Below are 23,478 nucleotides of genomic sequence, written 5' to 3' on the forward strand. Positions count from 1 at the left end.
GACTCGGCCACCAAACTTGGCAAACTCGAGTGGTCTCTACTTTACATCGCCCCACAAGAAGACTGCAGGGAATTTACCTCATTTCTTTATTTTAGTGGCCTAATCTATGATTTGTAATACTTGTAACTGCCTATTATGTAGAGCTACTAGGATAATTGATAACAAAGTATGAATAAGTCTTGATGAGCATGATGAAAGAAAGGTATTATGCATGCCCAGAGGAACTCCGCTATAATACAGGGAGGTAGCAATTACCCTTATGGCAATACCACGTGCATAAAATTGAGTCTCCTGAAACGTGTAACTGCAATCAGAAGATGCTCAAAGCCACACAATTACAGTGTTCAACCCAGGTCTCAGCTGCTCCTCCTAACACTAGCCCTGTTGGTGTTCCACTGTAGGCTGTACATTGCTACCTATCTGTATTTTCTTTATATTTTTTCTCAATTGGTTCTGGTTATTAGGCTGTGTATATAAAACAATCTCCCTGAACCATGAAATATTAAAATTCTGTGCTGAGCAATGGAAATGCTGATGAAACCTCTAGTACATCCAGAGAACAGGCCCATAGCCTGTGGGGTTTTGGGAACTTGTAACTCGTGAATGCTCAACTGTGCAGCACTCACATAATGAACAAGGCTGGGTGTAGAGTTATGTGTAAGTCACTGCAATTATTTCTAAAATCACTTATTCTTGAGTGTATGCATTCACCCACTAGAACACTGAAGCCTTGTATTCTTAAGGTGAAATGTTGGGTTCAATTCCAAAGACTACTGTTCCTAAAACTGGCCACAGAGCCTCATCCAAACTAACATTTATTGCCTTTTAACAGCATTTGCTAAAATCCACATCTTCTAAAGATTACACAACATTACGAAAAGCCCCTAAGGAAATCCCTTTCAAAGTGCCTTCATCATCCTTTCAGTCTGCAAAGACAAAATTAAAATGCATGTTTAAATAATCAAAAGATCCTTTTGCATTCTCACAGTCATAGTATCCATTATATGTTATTTTAATTGAAGAAAAAAAAGAATGATTGAAAACATGGCACTTGTGTTCCAGCTCTGCCACTTAGGGTTATGCATCCTGAGGCAAGTTACTTAGTCTCTACAAGCTTCAGAGTTCTCTACTGTAAAGTAGAGATAAGAACTACTTCACAGGTTATTGTGAGGATGAGATGGGATACTGTATGGATAGTCCCTGGATAAATGCTTGTTCCCTTCTTCTATTTGGGGAACCCTGTTGGGTACACAAGGTGCCTTCCTGAATCCCAAGGGATGTTATTATGTCAACAAGGATTAATAACATAGTGTGATGTGTAAAAGGCTTTTTGAGTCACAGCCTCAACACTGAGAAGAAAATGGAAGAAACTGAGTATTTTTGATGACCCAGATTTTTCCATTCCCTAAATGTGGCTAATTGTGCAGAGACAACACATCTTTAGACAGAATTTTGTATCCCACTGTGAAGACACAAATTCTGTGATTCAATTTCTATGCAGTCACCATGATTCTTTTTATTTAAATAATGCAGCTCCTCTCCAGTAAAAGACTTCAATTTCATCCCCTGAAATACACTCAGCCAATGCTGCTCTCCTCAGCCTGAGTGTGTGTGTGTGTGTGCGTGCTCCATCTTTTTATACAATCATCTCCTGAGAATGGGAATATGAACCTTCCTAGTACCTATCGCTGAAACACTAGCCCAGGATTGCTGAAAAACTTGGACTTCCCTTACCTATGTGTTAGAAGGAGACAACGCTCCCAAATTTTTCTTCCAAACACCTTTTACAATCCCATGATTTCTAGGCACTCTTCATTGATAGGTTGACAACATCCTTAAGCTTGACCTTGAACTGGGTCAAATTTTTATGTGAAAAATGCACTGGTGTTCTAGTTTCTTTTTTATTATCTACAAATCATATTAATAATTACAACTTGGCTCAAGTATTGCAGCTAGTGGAAACAAATTATTCTGTTCACGTTTGCTGAATACTGACATAGCCGTAAGGCTAGGCAATAAAAACTATTACCCATACAGGTTGAGTCTGAGAACAAATAAAATTTATTTTCCAATTATTCACCTTATGTTACCATAAAGAAAGAAATGCATGTGATAGTGAGGGTAACATGTATTTGCTAATTTATGCCACTTACTCTTTTTTAATAAAAGTGCTGGGGAATGTTTCTCAATAGAATTCATTATTATTATCTTGAGATACTAGCAGTAGACAGCTGTCAGAATATTTTACAAATGAAGCAGTAATACATTACTAGTTACCTAATCTAGCTGTGTTGGCTACATGGCATGAAGTCTCATTGCCTCTATGAAATAAACATCTTATTAACTACAGAGAAGCTAATAAGATTCTAACTTCTCCTTTGGGTAACTCTCTAAAGACCCATTTCAGTTAAATGAGTTCCCTTTGGACTATTTATTCACAAACTTGCTTCACGAGATGGTGAAGAGTCAATGAGTTAACACACAGGTCGGTGCTCAATAAATCGTGGCAATGAACAGAATACAACAGAGTAGGAATTTTCTAACAAAACATGCTCTAAAAAAAGAAATTTCAGGCCGGGCACGGTGGCTCACGCTTGTAATCCCAGCACTTTGGGAGGCCGAGGCGGGCGGATCACGAGGTCAGGAGATCGAGACCACGGTGAAACCCCGTCTCTACTAAAAATACAAAAAATTAGCCGGGCGTGGTGGCGGGTGCCTGTAGTCCCAGCTACTCGGAGAGGCTGAGGCAGGAGAATGGCGTGAACCCGGGAGGCGGAGCTTGCAGTGAGCCGAGATCACGCCACTGCACTCCAGCCTAGGCGACAGAGTGAGACTCCGTCTCGAAAAAAAAAAAAAAGAAACTTCAGATAAATACGCACATTCCACAATCGGAATTTTAATGTCTAGGCTTTATTTGATGTCTTCTTATTCTGTTGGCTAACTTAAAGGTCAAATGAAAAATTATTTCAGTTATGATTTGGTTATTTCTTAGTAACTACTCAAAACATTGTTGTACTAGTGACCCAATGGCCCAAGAGCCATAATTACTCTATAATTTAGGAAAACACTCTCTATTGGGAGTCAGCAATTTAGGTCCTGGGAAGACCACACATGGTTACTATAATCGACTTCATAGTTCTTTGTGAACTTAGGAAGCAATGGAAATGGATAGATTTAGAGGTAAAATTGAACTGAGGCTTTGGCATATAACTGAACTTGGTCCAGCCTTTACCAAATACAACTTTATCTGCACTGCATGCTATCTAATCCATGGCATCCCTTTTTTTTGATAAAACAATTAAACCACTTGAGAAGGTTTAAGAAAGACTGAGTGAGGTGGGAAAGGGTTGAATTTTCTAAAGAGAAACAGTCCAGGCAATCAAAAATATTTCAAAACAGTCAAGTTACATCTTTCAAATACTGCTTTTTGGTCTGTATTTTCTGTCCCCAGAATGCCACAACAAAATGCTAAAGCTAAGTCAGAATGTAATAAACCAACTGGGAGGAAGTTTTATGGAAAATATTTCTTGTTGAATGAAAGAGGAAACAGAGCTGTAGAAAATGGGCAGGGTCACTTTCAAAGGGCATGTGATAAAGAGAGAAGTGATAAGCATGTAGTAGGTGATCAGAGTTCTAGCTTCGTGGAAGTATCCCCACCCAGTCAACCCAAAGAATGGCTATAGAGCCTGGCACAGCTCTTAACGCTGTATATCAACTGTTATGTAAAGAGCTTAAAGGTGAGCTCCTAATTTTCCTTCCAGAAGTAAAATACTAGAATTATTTTTAAACACACACACACACATTTTTAAAGTAGAGACAGCCTTAATATAGAGTAAATAATGTTCAACTTAGAAAAATGAGGAAACGTAAGAAAAGTCAATTGGGAATTTTATTGCTTTTAGCTCAAGGCCACTGCAAGACTTACTGAGCAGAACGTTGATAATATAAAGGTGCGAGTGGAGTGCTTCAATTAGAAAAGGCAAATGCTGTGTTTAGAATAGACTTAAAGACAGTGCATAGACTAAAAACTATAATTAAAGAATATAAGGCTTTGGTAGCTATTGTTAATTATGACAAATAGAGATCCTGGTTTGGTCATTCAATAAATATTGTTGAGTGAGTGAGGTAAACAAATATACACGTGAGGATTTTGACAGGAACTGAAAAAGGAAAAGATTTTAGAGAGCTTAAGGGAACAAAGTAATACACATGGGACCCCCAGCAGAGGGCCAAAAAGTTAATTCAGGTTTTTAACACTGGCAAATGTATGAAAATAAAATCATCACTAATGCTCGAGTTGCTGACTTTGCTGGAAATTGGGAAGGCACGAATTATTCATAATTTAATAATGACTGGAGGAGGGTGTAGATGAATAAAGTTTATAGGGATAAAATCTCAGATTTTCTTCTAGGTGGTTTAAATCCATAAAGTCTACAAATGACTTTAAAAGCACACACCCAACATAAAATTGTTTTAAAAAAGTAATTGTGGTATGAGACTGGATGTAGATGCTTGGCGGATAAAAATCAATACTTTTCATAATAAATCAATAATAAAATATAAAGCAAGTGTTAACAGACATTTAAATCAAATATTGACTAGCAGAGGAATTATCACTATGAATGATGCAGCATTTGACATAATATATTTATATAACCGTTTTAAAAATCTTTATTGTCACAGGCTATAGGCTTTTATTGCCAAAAGTTAGTATTTGACGCTATACAGATTGAGCTTGTCATGCTTATATTACAGTCATGCTTGCACGATATCAATTATAGCAAAATCAACTTCAGTAGTAAATTTGAAATGCAGAAAGGGATACTGATAAGATTTTAAAGGAAATCACATCAGTCAACTGATGGAATCCATTTTATACACCACATGTCATCAGAGGCAACTTATATTTCAAGTTTTAATACAGTGGCTCTTTTGTACAGGAGAAAATATTTTCATCTTGTACACCAATTTATTGTTTGTTTGTTTGTTTGTTTTGTTGAGGTTTTTTTGAGACAGGCTCTCACTCTGTCACCCAGGCTGGAGTGTAGTGGCATGATCATGGCTGACTGCAGCCTTGACCTCCAGTACTCGGGCGATCCCACCTCAGCCTCTGGATAGCTGGGACTACAGGCCCGCGCCACCACACTTGGCTAATTTTTTGCATTTTTGTAGAGATGAGGTTTTGCCGTGTTGCCCAGGCTGGTCTCATACTCCTGAGCTTAAGTGATCCACCCACCTCAGCCTCTCAAAGTGCTGGGATTACAGGCATGAGCCACCACACCCAGCCAATTTATTGTAAATTTTTCAAAAATGTGGTGATCAAAAAGACAGGAGAAAGGAACAAGAAGATAAAATTTATAACAAATACAATGCTTATGATAAACCAATTAACCTTTCTGGAACACTTTAATCTTTATTAAAAGAGAAGCAAAGCAAGCTTGGGTACCAGTCTGAGTCTGAAACAGGGAGTAGTGTCCTGCCCCTGGTGCTGAGCTTGGGGAAGAGGGAGGCCAAATAGGCCTGAGGGCTCTGAAAGCAGAGGGCATTGGATGTGCTTCTGATCTCAGAGGAAAAGAGGGTGGGTTTCAGCAGCCCCCAGAGCTCCTCCAAGTCCCTGCATGGTCACAGCAAAGTAGGAACCTAGTTCCCACACTCCTGGGAGTAGTGGGGACATGTCAAGGACCTTAACTAGTCCCTCCAAATTCATCCCCCACGACCTCAGAGTTGTGCTGGAGCAACAAAACGGCCTCAGGGTACCCAGGAGAGCATGAAAGAAGTAAGGAGAGTTGTTTAAAATGAAGGGGTCTTTCAGACAAGAACGCACTTGAAATTGGACCAACACTGGGGATTGGATAGGACAATGCACATCTCTAAGGATGTCTGCATAGGCAGAGACCACCAAGACAAGGTGAGCACTCCCCACTCCACTCTGTAGCACATCCTAGGGAACAAGGATTAAATCAAAGATTTTTGACTAGCTATCTGACTGGAGTTCATGTTTATAAAGTACTCCTTTTATGAGAGCGACACAGGTCTGGTAAGGTATGATAGGAAATGTTAATGATTCACAGGAATCTAGAAAGGGTAGAGGTTTCTGTCTCCAGCAGTGATGGGTAGGTTATTCAGATTGATGCTTCCACTGAAAATAACTATAAATGCTAGTAATAATATAAAATAATCTAATTTAAAACAACAGGACAAGTACAGTGGCTCATGCCTGTAATCCCAGCACTCTGGGAGGCCAAGGCAGACAGACCTGGCCAACACGGTGAAAACCCGTCTCAACTAAAAATACAAAAATTAGCCAGCTGTGGTGGTGCACACCTGTAATCCCAGCTACTAGGGAGGCTGAGGCATGAGAATCACTTGAACTCGGGAGGTGGAGGTTGCAATGAGCCAAGATCACGCCACAGCACTTGAACCTGGGTGACAGAGCAAGACTCCATCTAAAAAAAAAAAAAAAAAAATTAAAACAACAAATAGCTGACAAAATAGGAAGAAACTCTAGGCTAAAATCTGGAAGAAAGCAAGAACTCAAAGAGATAAGTAAGCAGAGAGGCACTTTTATCCTTATAGGGGCATATTTGCTGAGAGGAGCATGTATGAACTGATTTTGACAGCTTCACTGAGAGAGGTGGAACAGAAATCAAAGCCCAGAACCCACTCAAGTGAAAAGAAAAAAAGGTCTTCCTCAAATTAAGCTGGGCTCCTAAACACTACACTCTAAAAATAAGGGTAAACCAGAATAAACCTACCTCCCACTCAGAGAGACCTCAAGGACAATTGTCTTGGCATAGAAAGTGAGTATAAAAGGGGAGGGTGGTCCCTGGGAAGTTATATTCACAAGCTGGCTCTCATGTGCAAAATAGCAATCCAAATTCACATCACCTAAGTCTTTAAAAAGTGGTAAATTCAGGCCAGGTGCGGTGGCTCACGCCTGCAATCCCAGCACTTTGGGAGGCCGAGGCGGGCAGATCACGAGGTCAGGAGATCAAAACCATCCTGGTTAACACGGTGAAACCCCATCTCTACTAAAAATACAAAAAATTAGCCGGGCGTGGTGGTGGGCCCCTGTAGTCCAAGCTACTCAGGAGGCTGAGGCAGGAGAGTGGCGTGAACCCAGAAGGCGGAACTTGCAGTGAGCCGAGATCACGCCACTGCACTCCACCAGCCTGGGTGACAGTGCGAGACTCTGTCTCAAAAAAAAAAAAAAAAAAAAAAAGTGGTAAATTCAAGTTAAAGTAGTCCTAGGCTAGGAGTGGGGCCAGACACCTGGCAGAAACAAAAGCAAACCCTCTCTGAAAACAAAGTCATTCATCCTAGGCCTGAAAGAATCTCTACAAGTAATTTTTCAGCAGTAATGACAAATACCCAGTCAAAAATAACCAAGCACACAAAGAGAAGAGGGGGGAGTGAGGAATCTAGGAAAAAATGTGGATCCTAAGAGCAAATACATTCTCTAATGAATTCTCTAGCTATTTACTCATTCATTTATTCAATGAATATTGAACACCTAATCTGTGCCAGGATCATTGTCAGGTGCTGGGCATATAAGCTGTTTCAAGTGTCATATGAACAAATCGCCTAGGGGCTAAAAGACCAGTTGAACTAGTGTTATGTTTATTTACCTTTAGTTTCTGCATTTTCCTAAGACTTCCAAACACAAAGACTAATGAGTGCCCATTACTATTTAGTGATAGATTTTGAAATAAACCGAAATCTGCTAGGACTGAGATTGACATCCTTGATGCCTTTCCCAGACTCTAATTCTCTAAAAGTTCCATGTTAGAGCTAAGCCTAATTATCCCCTCAGCAAACCACAGAGCCACATGCATCAACAGAAAAATGATAAAAGACAAAGATAACTATCTCAAAGAGATATATAACTGAGTTAACCACATTTATCTTTTAACTGCACCAAAGTCCAAACAGATGATCTAATAAATGGTGATGGCATGAATTGGGAAACACTAATTTTAAGGTACACATAGGAATAGTTGAAGGCACAGGAAGGGTGGAGAAAAGTTAGTCCAATATTTACTTTATGCATGGATTATCTTTCTTGGCCAAAGCTGTTGGCAAAAACTCACTGATACTCTGGTACCTCTACACTGATTGTCAACCAGTGTCTTCTATTCAGCCTATCACAATAAGAATTCAAATTGTCACCTCTATATTTCTGCATTTGTTTTTCCTTATTAAATATTCTGGCTGGCCAAGCACAGTGGCTCAAGCCTGCAATCCTAATACTTTGGGAGGCCAAGGCAGGAGGATCTCTTCAGCTCAGGAGTTCAAGTCTGGCCAGAGCAACATAGCGAGACCTCATCTCTACCAAAACAACAACAACAAAAACTTTAAAAGTTAGCCAGCCATGATGGTGTGCACCTGTAGTACCAGGTACTCGGGAGGCTGAGGCAGGAGGATCACTTGAGCCCAGGAGGTCGAGACTGCAGTGACCCATTATAGCAGCACTGCACTCAAGTCTGTCTCAAAACAAAACAAAAATATTCTGGCTGTTGTCATTTACTGAGCCTTCAAAACAGTATGTGTGCTGTTTTTTCTTTTTATGTATGCCAAACCGTGACAGTATAGTTTAATACAAATGAAATAGCTACTGCATATGAAGCACTAACTCTGGGTCTGGCACTGTGCAAGACAATTTTTAGGAGTTATTTACTTTTCACGACAATTGTAAGGGGTAAGTTATTATTACCCACATTTTACAGACGAGAAAACTTTGGGCCAGAGCAGTTACATCCTGTAACAGAAGTACGGGGGGGCAAGAGCGTGAGTTTTGATGCTGGACAGACCTGAATTTCAGTAGTGCCCTGCCCCTGGTATTTCTCCTCCCCTGAAGACAAAGCTGTTTCCTGAGATGAGAGCTACTCTGGGGATGAGATGAAATCCAGTATGTCTGAGTGTCTGGCCTCTAGGAAATGCTTGTTTCTCCCTCCCTCCAGTGGTTGCTCATCTAGAATTCATGTCTTGCCTTCGGTAGTGTCTTCATATAGTTTTAAAAGTAATTACTTCTGGCTGGGTGCAGTGGCTTAAGCCTGCAATCCTAGCACTTTGGAAGGTCAAGGTGGGTGAATCACCTGAGGTCAGGAGTTCGAGACCAGCCTGACCAATGTGGCAAAACCCCATCTCTATTAAAAATACAAAAATTAGCTGGGCATGGTGGTACACACCAGTAGTGCCAGCTACTCGGGAGGCTGAGGCAGGAGAATTGCTTGAACCTGGGAGGCGGAGGTTGCAGTGAGCTGAGATCACTCCTCTGCACTCCAGCCTGGGTGACAGAGCGAGACTCCACCTCAAAAAAAAAAAAAAAAAAAAGTAGCTACTTCTAGAAAAATAATGTAATACTGTACACAGTTCTGAAAATAAGGAAAAGGTAATTAGCAGGGCATGATGGTGGTGCCTGTAATCCCAGCTACTTGGGAGGCTGGGGCAAGAGAATGGCTTGAACCCGGGAGGCGGAGGTTGCAGTGAGCTGAGATCATGCCACGCTACTGCACTCCAGCCTGGGTGACAGAGTGAGACTCTGTCTCAAAAAAAAAAAAAAGAAAGAAAGAAAATAAATAAGGGAAAGGCCAGGCGCAGTGGCTCAAGCCTGTAATCCTAGCACTTTGGGAGGCCGAGGTGGGTGGATCACAAGATCAGGAGTTCGAGACCATCCTGGCCAACATAGTGAAACCCCGTCTCTACTAAAAATACAAAAAAATTAGCAGGGCGTGGTGGCGGGCGCCTGTAGTCCCAGCTACTTGGGAGGCTGAGGCAGGAGAATGGCATGAACTCGGGAGGCGGAGCTTGCAGTGAGCCGAGATCACGCCACTGCACTCCAGCCTGGGGGACAGAGCCAGACTCTGTCTCAAAAAAAAAAAAAAAAAAAAGGAAAATAAATAAGGAAAAGGTTGATAATCCCTTACATCTATGGAGAGCGCTGTGGTTTTCAGTATCTTTTCACTCCTTTCCAATTGTTTTCTTATTTGATCCTTCGGAAATAACTTAATATCTCAGTCAATGTTTTCAGATTGGGTGTCTCCAGAACATAACAGCACTGTCTGTGGGCCTTGAAAAATGTTAATCCAGGAAACGATGTAAGAGGAAAGGCCCAGGCCTTTGCCTTCCCTTCTTTCCAGTCCCCTAGAGGCAGTTTGTCCCTTTCCCTCTCCTGGGTGTCTACGTGTGTGTATAGGGGGTGGGGATGGGAGGGTAGCCAGGGTTGGAAGGTGAGGGGTGGAAGGGATGAAGGGATGAACGTGACTGGTAGCTGTTTCTTTGGTTTCCATGGTAAAGATGCATAGCACAGAAGGAATGTGCTACCTTCCTTTATAAAACAACACTTCATTTATTTTTTCTAAAGCTTATGAAAAAATCATCCTACACTCTTGCATTTAAACCAAAACTATCTACTCTTCCTAGAGTGGTCTGAACTGAAAGGCAATATTCATCCAGAGAGTGTGGCCAAAAAAACCTGGAAAAGAGGTATCTCCTTTTCCCCCTCCCCCACCCAGTATACCACCTGGCACACAGTAGGTGCTCAACAAATATTTGAAGTTACTGTAGTGGCTGCTGTGTGAATTAACTGTCCTCTGTTGACAGTGCAGTAAACAATGTGATGATTCCTATAAGACCATAAAAGATCAGCTCAGTCTCACTCCTAGGCTAGCTTGTGAGGTCGGCAATACTTACTTATCAAATAATTGATTAGTTCAGAGGTCACACAAGTGGACAGATTTTGCTTTGGCCTGCAAGGTTTCAAAACACATTTTGAATGAACATTCAAAGCTTGAGAGATACCACATGCATTTACAGCTGGCTTGCTGTAAATAGTACCGATAGTACCTATCTAGACCTTTTGGGAATTTGGGTTGGTGCCTGGGTTATAACTGCGTTAGACTAAATCAAAATTCATAAAAGTTCTATTTCAGTTAGCTGTTTCAGGAGTTAATTTAATGCTGTATAAAACAGACACACACATACACCCACCCAACAAAAAATAGAAGGTTCAGAATGTGTAAATACAAAAACCAAACCCTCCGGCCCTCAAATTTCTCACTGCTTCTGACTGTGCAGAAACCCCGCAATTGATTTGTAATGACCCTGTTCTCAAACCCTCCTCTTCCTGGGCTCCTGCCGACTGGAGGCATCAAGAGGAGAGACCACCTTATCCCTTTCCAATGCTTGACAAAGTCCCACATCACAACTGAGAAGGAATTCTTGATGCAAGCAGGAAGGTGGGAATTAAAACCCCATTGATATAAAAAGCTACTGGCACAGCGGCTTGCCATTTAGAAGACACTATTTAGGATTTCACAGAAATTAATCGCATTAAATAGGAACAAAATACAAGTGATTTTCATTTATTATTTTAAAAATATGTTACAACGCTGAGAGACCCCCACTTAAAAATTACTCCTGAGAAAGGCAGCTGGATTTTGATAAATGTCCCTTCCCAAATTGATGCCACCTACACCCTGGACCCTCCCGCTAGTCCAGTATGGTCCCTGAAAGCCACAGAGCCCCCAACCTGTTCTCTTGCTGCTCAAGTGCCCCTTCTAGCCCTGCATAGCCCCTCCACACTCCTTCCCCACTTCTTGGCTTTATATTTTGTTTTTTTTTTAAACCTCTCCCCGGCCCACCACAAATACACCTCAAAGATATTTGGGTAATACACATTATATAAGAATAAACATTTATCGGGCACCTACTATATGTCCATTGCAAGTCTACCTACTAGAGAGAGGTCAACCCATTCAGTAACCAGTACAATCATCTGAGGCTTGCAGGGTGGTGGCTGAAGGTAGAATGTTCAGCGGCCGAACTGCTGAGTGGGATTTTATCAAGGCTTGCTGACCACATCTGACGTGGCCCCAATGCTGTCTAGAAGGCGCCATCCAACTCTAAGAGTCTATGATTACTGCTCCCGTTTTTTTTTTTTTTTCAGTTTACTGGGTTATAATTGACAAATAAAACTGCTGCCATTTTTAAGAATGCAAAATTTATAGGTGCCCACGTTGCTGGGAAAGAAACTTTTCTCTTTGACACGCCCTCATATTTCCCATTAAAGGAGGACAGCTCAGATTATTAATTCTGGGTAAAAGTGTGCCTCCTCATCACAATCCCCTCATCTTACTCCACCAAAACGAGGGGCACCCTCACCCCTCATTACTGAACTCGAGATGCCACCCGATGCCGAAATCGAGCTAGAGGGCTAAATCCCGCCAGTGTAGAAATGCAATTTCCTCCAGTTTGCTTCGATAATTGCAGTTTCCTCTATGAAAGTACGTCATTAAAGCCCACTCTTAAGGAAGTTCCCATAGACAGAACCCCAGCGACCAGACCTGGCGGAACGGGAGTCAGCTCGATCTGCTCCGAGACCCTACAGAAGAAAAGGCGGGTCTGGAAGAGCTCCTGGGAAAGAAAGGGAATTTCCTGTCCCTGGTCCTGGATCTAGATCCGGACCCACTTGAGAAGCTCGGGAGGTCTCTCGCGGGCGCAGCGACCCCAAGGAGCGCAGATTCCCAGAGTCGCGGGGTGGAGAGGGGCTGCGGGGCGAGGGCTACCCCGGGAATTCCACACAGAGCCTCTTTCTCCTGCTTCCCTCCGTGCCCCCCTCTTACTCCTCCTCCTCCTCCCGACGCCCCCTCCCGGGGAGAGTGGGACCCAAGTGCCGGGGGATTGGGGGGTGGGGGTCGGCGCTTGCAGCGCGGTGGCGGGGAGGGAAGCCGGCGCCTGGAAGCCTACCGTCTTTTGCTTCTTGATCCCCGACATGCTGGCTGGCTGCGGCGGAGCCCGGGTGCCGGGAGCAGAGACCGAAGGACGCAGGGACGGCGACGGCGGCGGCGGCGGTGGCAGCGGCAGCGGCTGCCGGACTCCCGGGAAGGAGGTATAAAAAGGCTCCGCAGACACGTCGCACTTCCCTTGACCAGCCCCCTTCTCCTACTCCTCCTCCCGCCACGCTCCTCTCCGCCCCGTCGGTTCCGCAAGCAGCGCCCAGCCTTGGGGACCCGGCCGCCGCCGCCTGGGCGGGGTCCCCGGCCCGGCCCCTAGTCGCGGGCGCGCGCTCCGCCAGCCCCGGTCCCCGGCGAGACCTTGCAGCGGAGCGGCAGATGGCACGCCCGGCACGCGGCCCGGGGTCAAGTTCACCTCGCCCGCCCCACCCCCAGAGGGTCCCAGAGCGTCCTCCACTCCCCTCACCAGCCTCCCGCGCCTCTTCAAGGAAGTCTCCCTGCCTCTAGGACCTAAGAGCTTATTTGGTTAAGGGCAAGGATGCTTGAAGCCGCCAGGTTTGTTGGCAGGATCCTCGTGTGCTGTAGTAAAAACGAAGATTCACGCTCATGGATCCTTACAATGCACTCTGCTGAGCTCTGCCTTAATTCTCATGGGCCCCCTCCATCCTGCCCCGACCCCAGGCAGCAAGTCCTACTATCTTCCCATTTTACAAACGCGCAATTGAGACTTTCAGACTTTGCCAAGATTATGTTCCAAATGAGGAGATTCAAACCCAGGCTGTCAGCCTCCGCAGTGCAGGCTTTCTCCACCAGCATCATCACACATGGTGATAACTGGCAAGGCTCACAGCTTGTCTGTTCACTATGCGTCGTGCTGAGGGGGTTACATGCACTTCCTCCATTCCCGCTCGCAACAGTATCGTCAGGTTACAGGTATGGGCCTGTGGAGGCACGGCCCCTCCTCACAACGTCAGGCAAGTGGCAATGGCCAATGGAAGCCCAGCGACTTGTTTCAGTCCACCCCCAAAGTAGCACTTCTGTCTCACTGGAATGGGCCCTGAGGAGGAGGAAAAGGAGGCACATGTTGAGCAGGCTTAGGCCTAGGGCTCCAGGATTTTACCAGAAGTCAGTATGAGGCAACCCTCTGAAAGAACCCAAATGTCAAGGCCAAGTAGAGGTGAGAGAGAGAAGCTCTAGTGACAAGCACTTTGGGGGCAGTCACTGGGTCTCACACCCCTTGTACCTTAACTGACTCCTTGTATAATGCCACAAACGGATGGATATGACCACACTCTCAAAAGAAGTAACATGACACACAAGGGCCACACTTCTCATTCCCACTCTGGTGTTCCTGCTGTGAAAGAGTTGGAGTAATATTCTAAGGAGGTGAGGGATGGGACCTTTCTTTCATACCTAATTGTATTTCTGGAAGACTGCCAGCTTTCCAGACAGACACTTGATCTGAGTATTCATTGACTGCCCTTCGCCATGGGAAGGTGGGAAAGAAAAATAAATCAGGAGTCAGAAACTTATAAGGCAGCCTGCATGTCTGTACAGTCTAGAGTTGTCAGCTGAATTATTTTCTTACTCATTTTGAGTAAACTGCCACCACTCCCTTCCAATGTAAGCAGCTAGGGGCAAATACTGAGTTTGAGTTTCTGTTCTGCATACAAACTAGCACATTTTAAATGTATATGAAGTTTAAACAGCAACATCCTATTGTTATTTCATTGGAAAAATCCTTTTATATTAGTTTCCACCATATCTTAGACTCTGCCAGATCTTGCCCTAAGAGAAGGTAAAGTAAGTGTGAATTGAAAAATAGCAATTTGTGGCCTGGCGCGGTGGCTCATGCCTGTAATCCCAGCACTTTGGGAGGCCGAGGCAGGCAGATCACCTGAGGTCAGGAGTTTGAGACTAGACTGACCAACATGATGAAACACTGTCTCTACTAAAAATACAAAATTAGCCAGGCGTGGTGGCATATGCCTGTAATCCCAGCTACTTGGGAGGCTGAGGCAGGAGAATCGCTTGAACCCGGGAGGCAGAGGTTGCAGTGAGCCGAGATTGCACCGTTGCATTCCAGCCTGAGTAACAAGAGTGAAACTCCATCTCAAAAAAAAAGAAAGAAAAGAAAAATAGCAATTTGCATGATTTTTTTTTTTTTATATTGCATCTAAAACAAAAGCTGTCTTCTTGAAACAGAGAAAGTTAAGGACAAATACGTAAGCTACTTCCTGGGAAAGAAATATATGATTGTTTAGACCTGGGAGAGGTTTTGAGATCATTTGTCCAATTTCCCCATTCCTATATTTTACATATGAGCAATGTAAAACTGGCGCTCAGGGAAGGGAGGGCATCTGACCATAGTCACTAGTTAGGAGCAGAGCTGAGGCTTTAACCCAGGTCAGCCTGACTTCCCAAGTGCTCTGACCCCAAATGTCCTGCCCACTGAGTCACTCAGCTTCCATGCCAACTGTTTCAATACCCCATGATAACTGTAAACGAGACTGCTTATCTTGTTTTAGATTTCATTCATTCTCAAAAATTATTTTGGAATAGATATTCTTTTACTGTAAAAATGGAGGCCTCAGTTCTTTTGGACTCAAGCTAGGCTGTTTATGACCCTTTGATGTCACAGATCACCAATTTAGTCGTGATTCAGCATGGCAGTTTACTGAAAAGCAAAACACTCTTTATTTTCTCAGGGTCTTTCCTTTTAAAGGCAGTATCTTGATTTCTTTTTCATCTCACTACCCTCTTGCTCTTAGGAGAGGACATTCCTTCTGAAAAGATATGAGCAACGAGAAACTTAATTTTCGGAGCCTATCATTCTGACATATAGAAACTGGGAGAAGACTCATTCAGGGGACAGAGGAAGGGTTGAGGTCTTCTGCGTCATATGGACACACAATCCGTAACTTCTTCAGTAGTGTTCCCTCCAAGACTTCCCTGAAAAACACCATAGATAACATTGTGCCAATTGATCATCCCTGATACTACTGATAACATTTACATGAAGGTTTCCCCTGTACCACCCCCTCCCCCACCATCTCATTTTCATTTCTTCCTTCCAGAAACTGTCTGGGCTTGCATAACTTAATAAAATGGTGACTGCTAGTTGATCCTTATATTGTTTAGAAAAGATAGAATCAGTCAGCTCCTCCAAATAAACAGGAGAAGGATATACAAAGAATGCCAGTGTTGGTGAGATGTTTATGCCACAGTTTCTCCAATGCATTTTAGGGGGGCTCGTCACATTAGGGGCTCTAACTTGGAGGTAACACCACTGGGTGGTCATTACAAGGAATGTGACTATATTGCCCCCTCGTGGTTGTAATGCATAAATGCTGAACAAGACCTGAAACCCCCTAAACAAAAATAAGTGCAGCATTCCACTGGGTGAAGAGCACTTAGCGAAAATCCTTGAGGATCTGAACACTTTTCTCAGGCACAGGTACTACTTAGATGAGCAAGATGTGGTCCCTGTCTTCAAGAAACTCACAATCTATTGAAAGAGAAAGAGGCCGGGCGCGGTGGCTCAAGCCTGTAATCCCAGCACTTTGGGAGGCCGCAGTGGGTGGATCACGAGGTCAGGAGATCGAGACCATCCTGGCTAACACGGTGAAACCCCGTCTCTACTAAAAATACAAAAAAAAGTAGCCGGGCGAGGTGGCGGGCGCCTGTAGTCCCAGCTACGCGGGAGGCTGAGGCAGGAGAATGGCGTGAACCCCGGGGGGCGGAGCCTGCAGTGATCGCGCCACCGAACTCCAGCCTGGGCGACAGAGCGAGACTCCGTCTCAAAAAAAAAAAAAAAAAAAAAGAGAAAGAGAAAGATACCCGACTCCCTTCCTGCCGCCCACTGGTTCCCCATCACTTCAATACATAATTGGTTGAACAGGTAAAGATGATACGTGCATGCCTTAGACATTTTATTTTGACTTAACACATACACGTCACTAATCTTTTGATATGGGGCCAAAGGCTTCTAATTGTGACATGAGTCTACTGATAGGAACTTCATAAACTACTTTCATTAGGCATCTTCAATAATTTCCAGGTTGGAATTTTATAAAGTGGACTTAGAAATTAACGGCACTTAAAAAAATCTGACAGGAGATTCTTTCAAGATTACTACATACCCCTCCCCTATCCTTGTCTGTAGTTTTGCCTATGGCTCATTCAAAAGTACGATTTCTAGCATCTTATCTTTCCAAAGCATCTATCTGTTTTCATAGAAAACACGACTCTTTCACTCATGTGCTATTCACTCAAGTGACATCTAGTTAAATTACTTAATTAAACTAACAAGTACGGCTGGCAGAAATAGGTTTGAGAACAAACAATGGATCCCAGCAAACACGCAGCTTAGGTGAAGAAGTGTCTGGGCATTTCAGTGCATCCTCCTGTTGAAGAACATTGAGTTCACTGTGGGCATCAGTCATTATTTTCTCTCAAAGAAACCCAGAATATGGATTAAACTGGTCAGTAAGTTAAAGGAGATTGTGAGCGCACAAAGGAGGGACATCTAGTTCAACTTTGGGAGGAGAGTGGGGACTGATGTCAGATTTTCTTGGGGAAAGATCATACATGAACTGAGACTTTAAAAAATGGTAGGAGCCAGGCATAGTGGCTCAGGCCTGTAATCCCAGCACTTTGGGAGGCTGAGGCGGGTGGATCATTTGAGATCAGGAGTTCGAGACCAGCCTGGCCAACATGGTGAAACCCTGTCTCTACTAAAAATACAAAAAAAAAAAAAAGCCAGGCGTGGTGGCACGCACCTGTAATCCCAGCTACTTGAGAGGCTGAGGCATGAGAATCACTTGAATCCAGGAGGCAGAGGTTGCAGTGAACCAAGATTGTGTCACTGCACTCCAGCGTGGGTGACAGAGTGAGACCCTGTCTCAAAACACAACAAACAAACAAAAAACACAAGTGGTAGGATTTTTGTCAGCACTCCCCTCTGTAAGATGGATGTGTGTGTAAACTCAAAAATTATAAAGCAGAGAGATGCAAGAAATAACATGGTATGTTCAGAAAATTATAAGTATCTGTATTGCTGATTTTAGAAAATGCAACTGAAGAGTAGGGAAAGTTGTAACTGAGGACCTACCTCATATAATCAGGTAGCAGCATGCTTTTGCACTTTCCCTTCTTCATGCCCTTCAGAGTGTGTTAGCCATGTGGCTGGCCTCCCATTTGCTCAGTAGTAATTAGGGACACTTCCCAGGTCCAAGAAGAAGTCACTGTCCTGAGGTGCCCATGGTCTGATGTGGGAGATGGAGATGTACACAAATAATTCTGATTTTTTTTTTTTTTTTTTGAAATGGAGTCTCACTCTGTTGCCCAGGCTGGAGTGCAGTGGCACCATCTTGGCTCACTGCAACCTGTGTCACCTGGGTTCAAGCGGTTCTCCTGCCTCAGCCTCCCGAGTAGCTGGGATTACAGGCACCTGTCACCGCACCTGGCTAATTTTTGTACTTTTAGTAGAGATGGGGTTTCACAATCTTAGTCAGGCTGGTCTTGAACTCCTGACCTCGTGATCCACCCGCCTTGGCCTCCCAAAGTGCTGGGATTACAGGTGTGAGCCACCGTGCCCAGCTGTACACAAATAATTCTAAGGAAATGTGATTAATTGCTGGAATAAAAGGATATTTAGAGTAATTTAAAAAGTACATAAAAACATAGGTGATGACTGCTGGACTATAAAGAGATCCTATGACTGGTGATATATAGCCTGAGTTTTCCAGGTTAAAAGGAAGTTGAACAGGAGGGTGATCTGTCACCCGACTGATGGCCAAAGCTGCTTCAGCTGATGCCTCGGGCTGTATGAGGTATTCACCTCTTACCCTGCTATTTCTGGTTCTTCCTTCCTGAAGTGCTCCAGCCTATCAGTAAATACCCAGGTATAGTACACAGAGAAAAAGTGACAGGCAAACATTGCACTGGCAGCACTGACCCTATCACCAAAAGGCTGCCCAGAGATCTTAGGTGACCAGCGGAAAAATCCTTACTCCCAGGCAAAAGTAATGCTCTTCTGCCATTTCTTGAATGAATCCAGTTTGAAGTTATTATCTAGTTTTTGTATTCATGTAAAAAAAAAGGATATTTATTAGTATACTCACACATTGCATAAAGGAGAAACAATATGGGTATTTATGGAGATACACTTCAAAATTCAACAAATCTTAGCGAAAACAACAGTTATACTTGTTTAGTGTCAGACAAATCATTTACTTCAGTTATTAATAACTAATTGGCTGAGTTTTTCAGACTTCAACAGGTTCTTTTTCTTTCTTTTTTTGAGAATTGTCTCACTCTTGTTGCCCAGGCTGGAGTGCAGTGGCATGATCTCATTGCAACCTCCGCCTCCCAGGTTCAAGCTATTCTCCTGTCTCAGCCACCTGAGTAGCTGGGATTACATGCATCTGCCACCATGCTCAGCTAATTTTTGTACTTTTTAGTAGAGACAGGGTTTCGCCATGTTGGCCACGCTGGTCTCGAACTCCTGACATCAGGTGATCCACCCGCCTCGGCCCCCCAAAGTGCTGGGATTACAGGTGTGAGCCACCACGCCCAGCCAACAGGTTATTTTAAAAGATGTTTAGCAAGGTGAAATAGAGCTTAATCTATGTCACTTAGAAGTTTATTTGAAAAATATCCAACTAAAGTTAGCTATATTTTAAGAATTATATTTTAAAGAAAGGAAAGAAGGAAGAAGGAAAAGAAAAGGAAGAAATAGAAATTGTGACATTTGGCCTAAAATTGAGCAAATATCACAAAACATTACATTCAGAGAAAGTAGAGTTGTCATTGAAGAAATTTATCTTAAAGTATGGAAGAATAGAAATATTCCGTTTAAGCCAGGTGCGGTGGCTCAAGCCTGTAATCCCAGCACTTTGGGAGGCCGAGGCGGGCGGATCACGAGGTCAGGAAATCGAGACCATCCTGGCTAATACGGTGAAACCCCGTCTCTACTAAAAATACAAAAAATTAGCTGGGCGTGGTGGCAGGCGCCTGTAGTCCCAGCTACTCGGGAGGCTGAGGCAGGAGAATGGTGTGAACCTGGGAGGCGGAGCTTGCAGTGAGCCGAGATCGCGCCACTGCACTCCAGCCTGGGGGACAGAGAAAGACTCTGTCTCAAAAAAAAAAAAAGAAATATTCAGTTTAAAAATAACTTATATGGGGTTATATCGTAAGTGCTTTATCTTCCAGTATACCTGAGAAATGTGGTGATATGATACATTTAATACTATAATTATTAGGGAATATCATAGATAGTCTAAGTAGATAGTTAATTTCCAAAGAATAGAATACAGTATGTTGAGCATAATTTATTAGGGGGTCCCAAACCTTCTGGAAGGATTTCATAAATTTGGGTAGTCACATCATGGAAAGATAAGCAGTAAAAAAAATAAAAATAAATCTTGCTGTCTCTCTGACACATGTGCGCTTGTTCTCTCTCTTTGCTGTCTCTCTGATAAAAATATAAAAACCCTAATGGTCCCCAACTCATGAACCTTTGGCTTCCTGAAAGTATTTTAAAAGAGGTTATATGGATGCTAAACATTTTCTGAAAAACAGTGAAGAATAACATTTTTATTCACGTAATATGTTATCAAATTCATTTATTGATTACATACTATTTTCAGTCACTGTATACTAAAAATAGAACTACAATTATAGCGATAATCTCCTAAAGAAAAGATTGGAGACTATTGCCCATTATAAAAACACAAATATTGGGCCTAGTTGTTATTATATGCACTGTTAAACTTATTCTTGAACCTTGAGATCTCCCTATTGTTTGTTTTTGTTTGGTTTTCTTTTAGTTTAGAAAGACAATTCTGCTCTGGACAGGGGTAAGGTCTTCACTGAAGCCCCAGAAGTTCTCAAACTTTGTTGTATATTATAATCGTTGGAAGAACCACACACTGGAATGATTCAATCAAAAATCAAAATCTGAGGGGTGGGTCCCAGGCGTCAGTAGTTTTAAAAGTTTCTCATTAAGAGAATCCTTGGTTCTCAAAAATTAGGGTGCCCCAGATCCCCTAGAGGGCTTGTGAAAATCCAGATTGCGGCCCCGCCACCACACCAGCACATCTCATTCAGAAGGTCTAGAATGGGACACAGAATTTGCATTTCTAAAGGTTCCCAAGGGCTGCTGATGTTGCTGGTTCAGAAACCATAATCTGCAAAACACTGTCCTAAATGTAGGTCCTCCAACTCATCCACGTTTTAATTTTGTAAAATAAATTTAGAAAATAAAGTAGAAAGAGAAGAAATGTATGTGTTGGGGAGACACCTTGGATAATATTGTAAAAATTCGTTTATAATGTTTGACTGCAATAAAACATCTAAAAGAGTTGTGGGGAAGCAAATAAACTTTACCAAGAAAAGTTCTTAGGGTTGACTAGTCATTAAAATCAACTGGGAAGCTTAGAAAAAAAAAAAAATGTGCTGCCTGGCTTTTCTCACCCCATGCCAAAAAATTAAACCCTTAGGTGAGGCTACTGTGCAGCCAGGTGGGGAACATCTAGCCCACCGCCTCTCCAGCTCCAGCGTGCGTAAAGGTCCCCTGGAGTGCTTGTAAAAACACACATTCCTGAATCTTACCCTCAGAATTCCCCTGCAAGATCACTTAGCTCTAATTCCAGTGAACTCTTCATTAGGCCTAAGTGATTTTTCTCCGAAATGCTTTGTTTAGTCTGAGTCCTTTCTTTTATCTAAAGGCTTTGGTCTAACAAAAATCAGAAGACTCTAGTTATATTTTCTACTCTCCATGCTGAACTCAGAAGGGTCTTGCTTGAATGGTAGAGGGTCCAGGATGGGGGAATATTTGGTGTAAAAATCAGTTAATACTTTAAAAATATTGTTGGACCGTACCATTTTTTTTCCTGACATTATTGATTAATCAATAATATTACTGGTTTTGTTATTGGAAAGGGATCCTGATCCAGACCTCAGAAGAGGGTTCTTGGATCTCTCGAAAGAATTCAGGGCGAGTCCACAGTACAAAGTGAAATCAAGTTTATTAAGAAAGCAAAGGAATGAAAAAATGCCTACTCCATAGGCAGAGCCAAACCTTGAGCTGCTCGACTAAGGAGGATACTTAATGTTACTTCTTGATGATATGCTAAACAAGGGGTAGATTATTCATGAGTTATCCCGGAAACGGGTGGGCAATTCTCGGAACTGAGTGTTCCTCTCCCTTTAAACCATATGGGGTAACTTCCTGAGGTTGCCATGGCATCTGTAAACTGTCATGGTACTGATGGGAGTGTCTTTTAGCATGCTAATGCATTATAATTAGCATATAATGAGCAGAGGACAACCAGAGGTCACTTTCATGGCCATCTTGGTTTTGGTGGGATTTGGCTGGCTTCTTGACTTCATCCTGTTTATCAGCAAGGTCTTTATGACCAGTGTCTTGGGCTGACCTCCTATCTCATCCTGTGACTTAGAATGCCTAACCTACTGGGAATGCAGCCTGGCAGGTCTCAGCCTTATTTTACCCTGCCCCTTTTCAATATGGAGTCACTCTGGTTCAAATACCTCTAACGGTTTGTGGTTCCTCATGCATAATGTGTAATATTAGCTGGCAAGAGCTACACCTGGCAGTTGTTGGGTGCTAAATCCTTGTTACTACCCACCATGGAGCCCATGGAAGAAGCAGCTCAATTTTATAATGAACTCTTTTGCCCATTTGCCCTTTCAGACTAATTACTGATTTTTTTTCTTAAGCCCCCTGAACTGCTGCCTAATATTGTATAAGGCTTCTGATTGAAATTGTTAGTAAGTAAATTATACATTAATTTGGGATGAATTGATATAAAGATCAAGTTTCCTCTCTGCCACATGGTATCTCAATCTAGTCAGATTTTTTAGGTCTCATACATAAGTAATTCCTATTAAATTATAAGTGGAATTCCCCACTTTACTCCCCTTCTATCATTCTTGTTTTGGAGAAATGCTATGGATTTGGAGATATTTCTCTATTTGGTTACTTAGTTCATCTTTACTTAAAATAACAAAATTATATGTTTACTTAATAAAATCACCCTTTTTTTCCCCTTAATTTGAATGTTGGGGTTTGAGGAAAAGAGAGTTAACCGATAGTTCCAAGTAGCTGGTAAGCTGGAACAAGTCTGAAAAAATTGTGTGCATTTTGAAGGGCTTTCAACATTGGCAGCTCTTTATTTTAATTCAGTGGCTTGCCTTTCTTCTTTTCTGTCTCTCTCAAAAGTGTTTCACCAGGCTCAGCGCAGGGGCTCACACCTGTAATCCCAGCACTTTGGGAAGCCAAGGTGGGTGGATCACCTGAGGTCAGGAGTTTGAGACCAGCCTGGCCAACATGGTGAAACCCCGTCTCTTACTAAAAATACAAAAATTAGTTGGACATGGTGATGGGTGCCTGTCATTCCAGCTACTCAAGAGGCTGAGGCAGGAGAATCGCTTGAACCCAGGAGACAGAGGTTGCAGTGAGCTGAAATCATAACACTGCACTCCAGCTTGTCCCATGGAGCAAGACTCCATCTCAAAAAAAAAAAAAAAAAAAAAAATCCACATTCTATGTTAAATCGCTTAGGACAAAAATAAATAATTTTTTTAGGGCCGGGTGCGGTGGCTCACTCTTGTAATCCCAGCACTTAGGGAGGCCGAGGCGGGCGGATCACGAGGTCAGGAGATCGAGACCACGATGAAACCCCGCCTCTACTAAAAATACAAAAAAATTAGCCGGGCG

At 42.9% G+C, this 23,478-nt stretch overlaps 1 protein-coding gene across 2 annotated transcripts in view; it reads right to left on the reverse strand.

Annotated features, from left to right (window-relative positions):
- Positions 1-13,055, reverse strand: part of PAPSS2 (3'-phosphoadenosine 5'-phosphosulfate synthase 2) — a 95,607-nt gene extending 82,552 nt beyond the window's left edge. Inside the window, exon 1 of one of the 2 annotated variants that reach the window (XM_055274310.2) lies at positions 12,748-13,055. In XM_055274310.2, coding sequence (XP_055130285.1) covers positions 12,748-12,774 — 27 coding nt within the window. In that variant the 5' untranslated portion in view covers positions 12,775-13,055. The remainder of the gene's footprint in view (positions 1-12,747) is intronic. The other variant, XM_055274309.2, reaches the window with a different exon arrangement.
- Positions 13,056-23,478: the final 10,423 nt, after the last annotated feature.

The sequence above is a fragment of the Symphalangus syndactylus genome, chromosome 4, assembly GCF_028878055.3.
Source record: "Symphalangus syndactylus isolate Jambi chromosome 4, NHGRI_mSymSyn1-v2.1_pri, whole genome shotgun sequence".
NCBI classification, from domain to species: Eukaryota; Metazoa; Chordata; class Mammalia; order Primates; family Hylobatidae; genus Symphalangus; species Symphalangus syndactylus.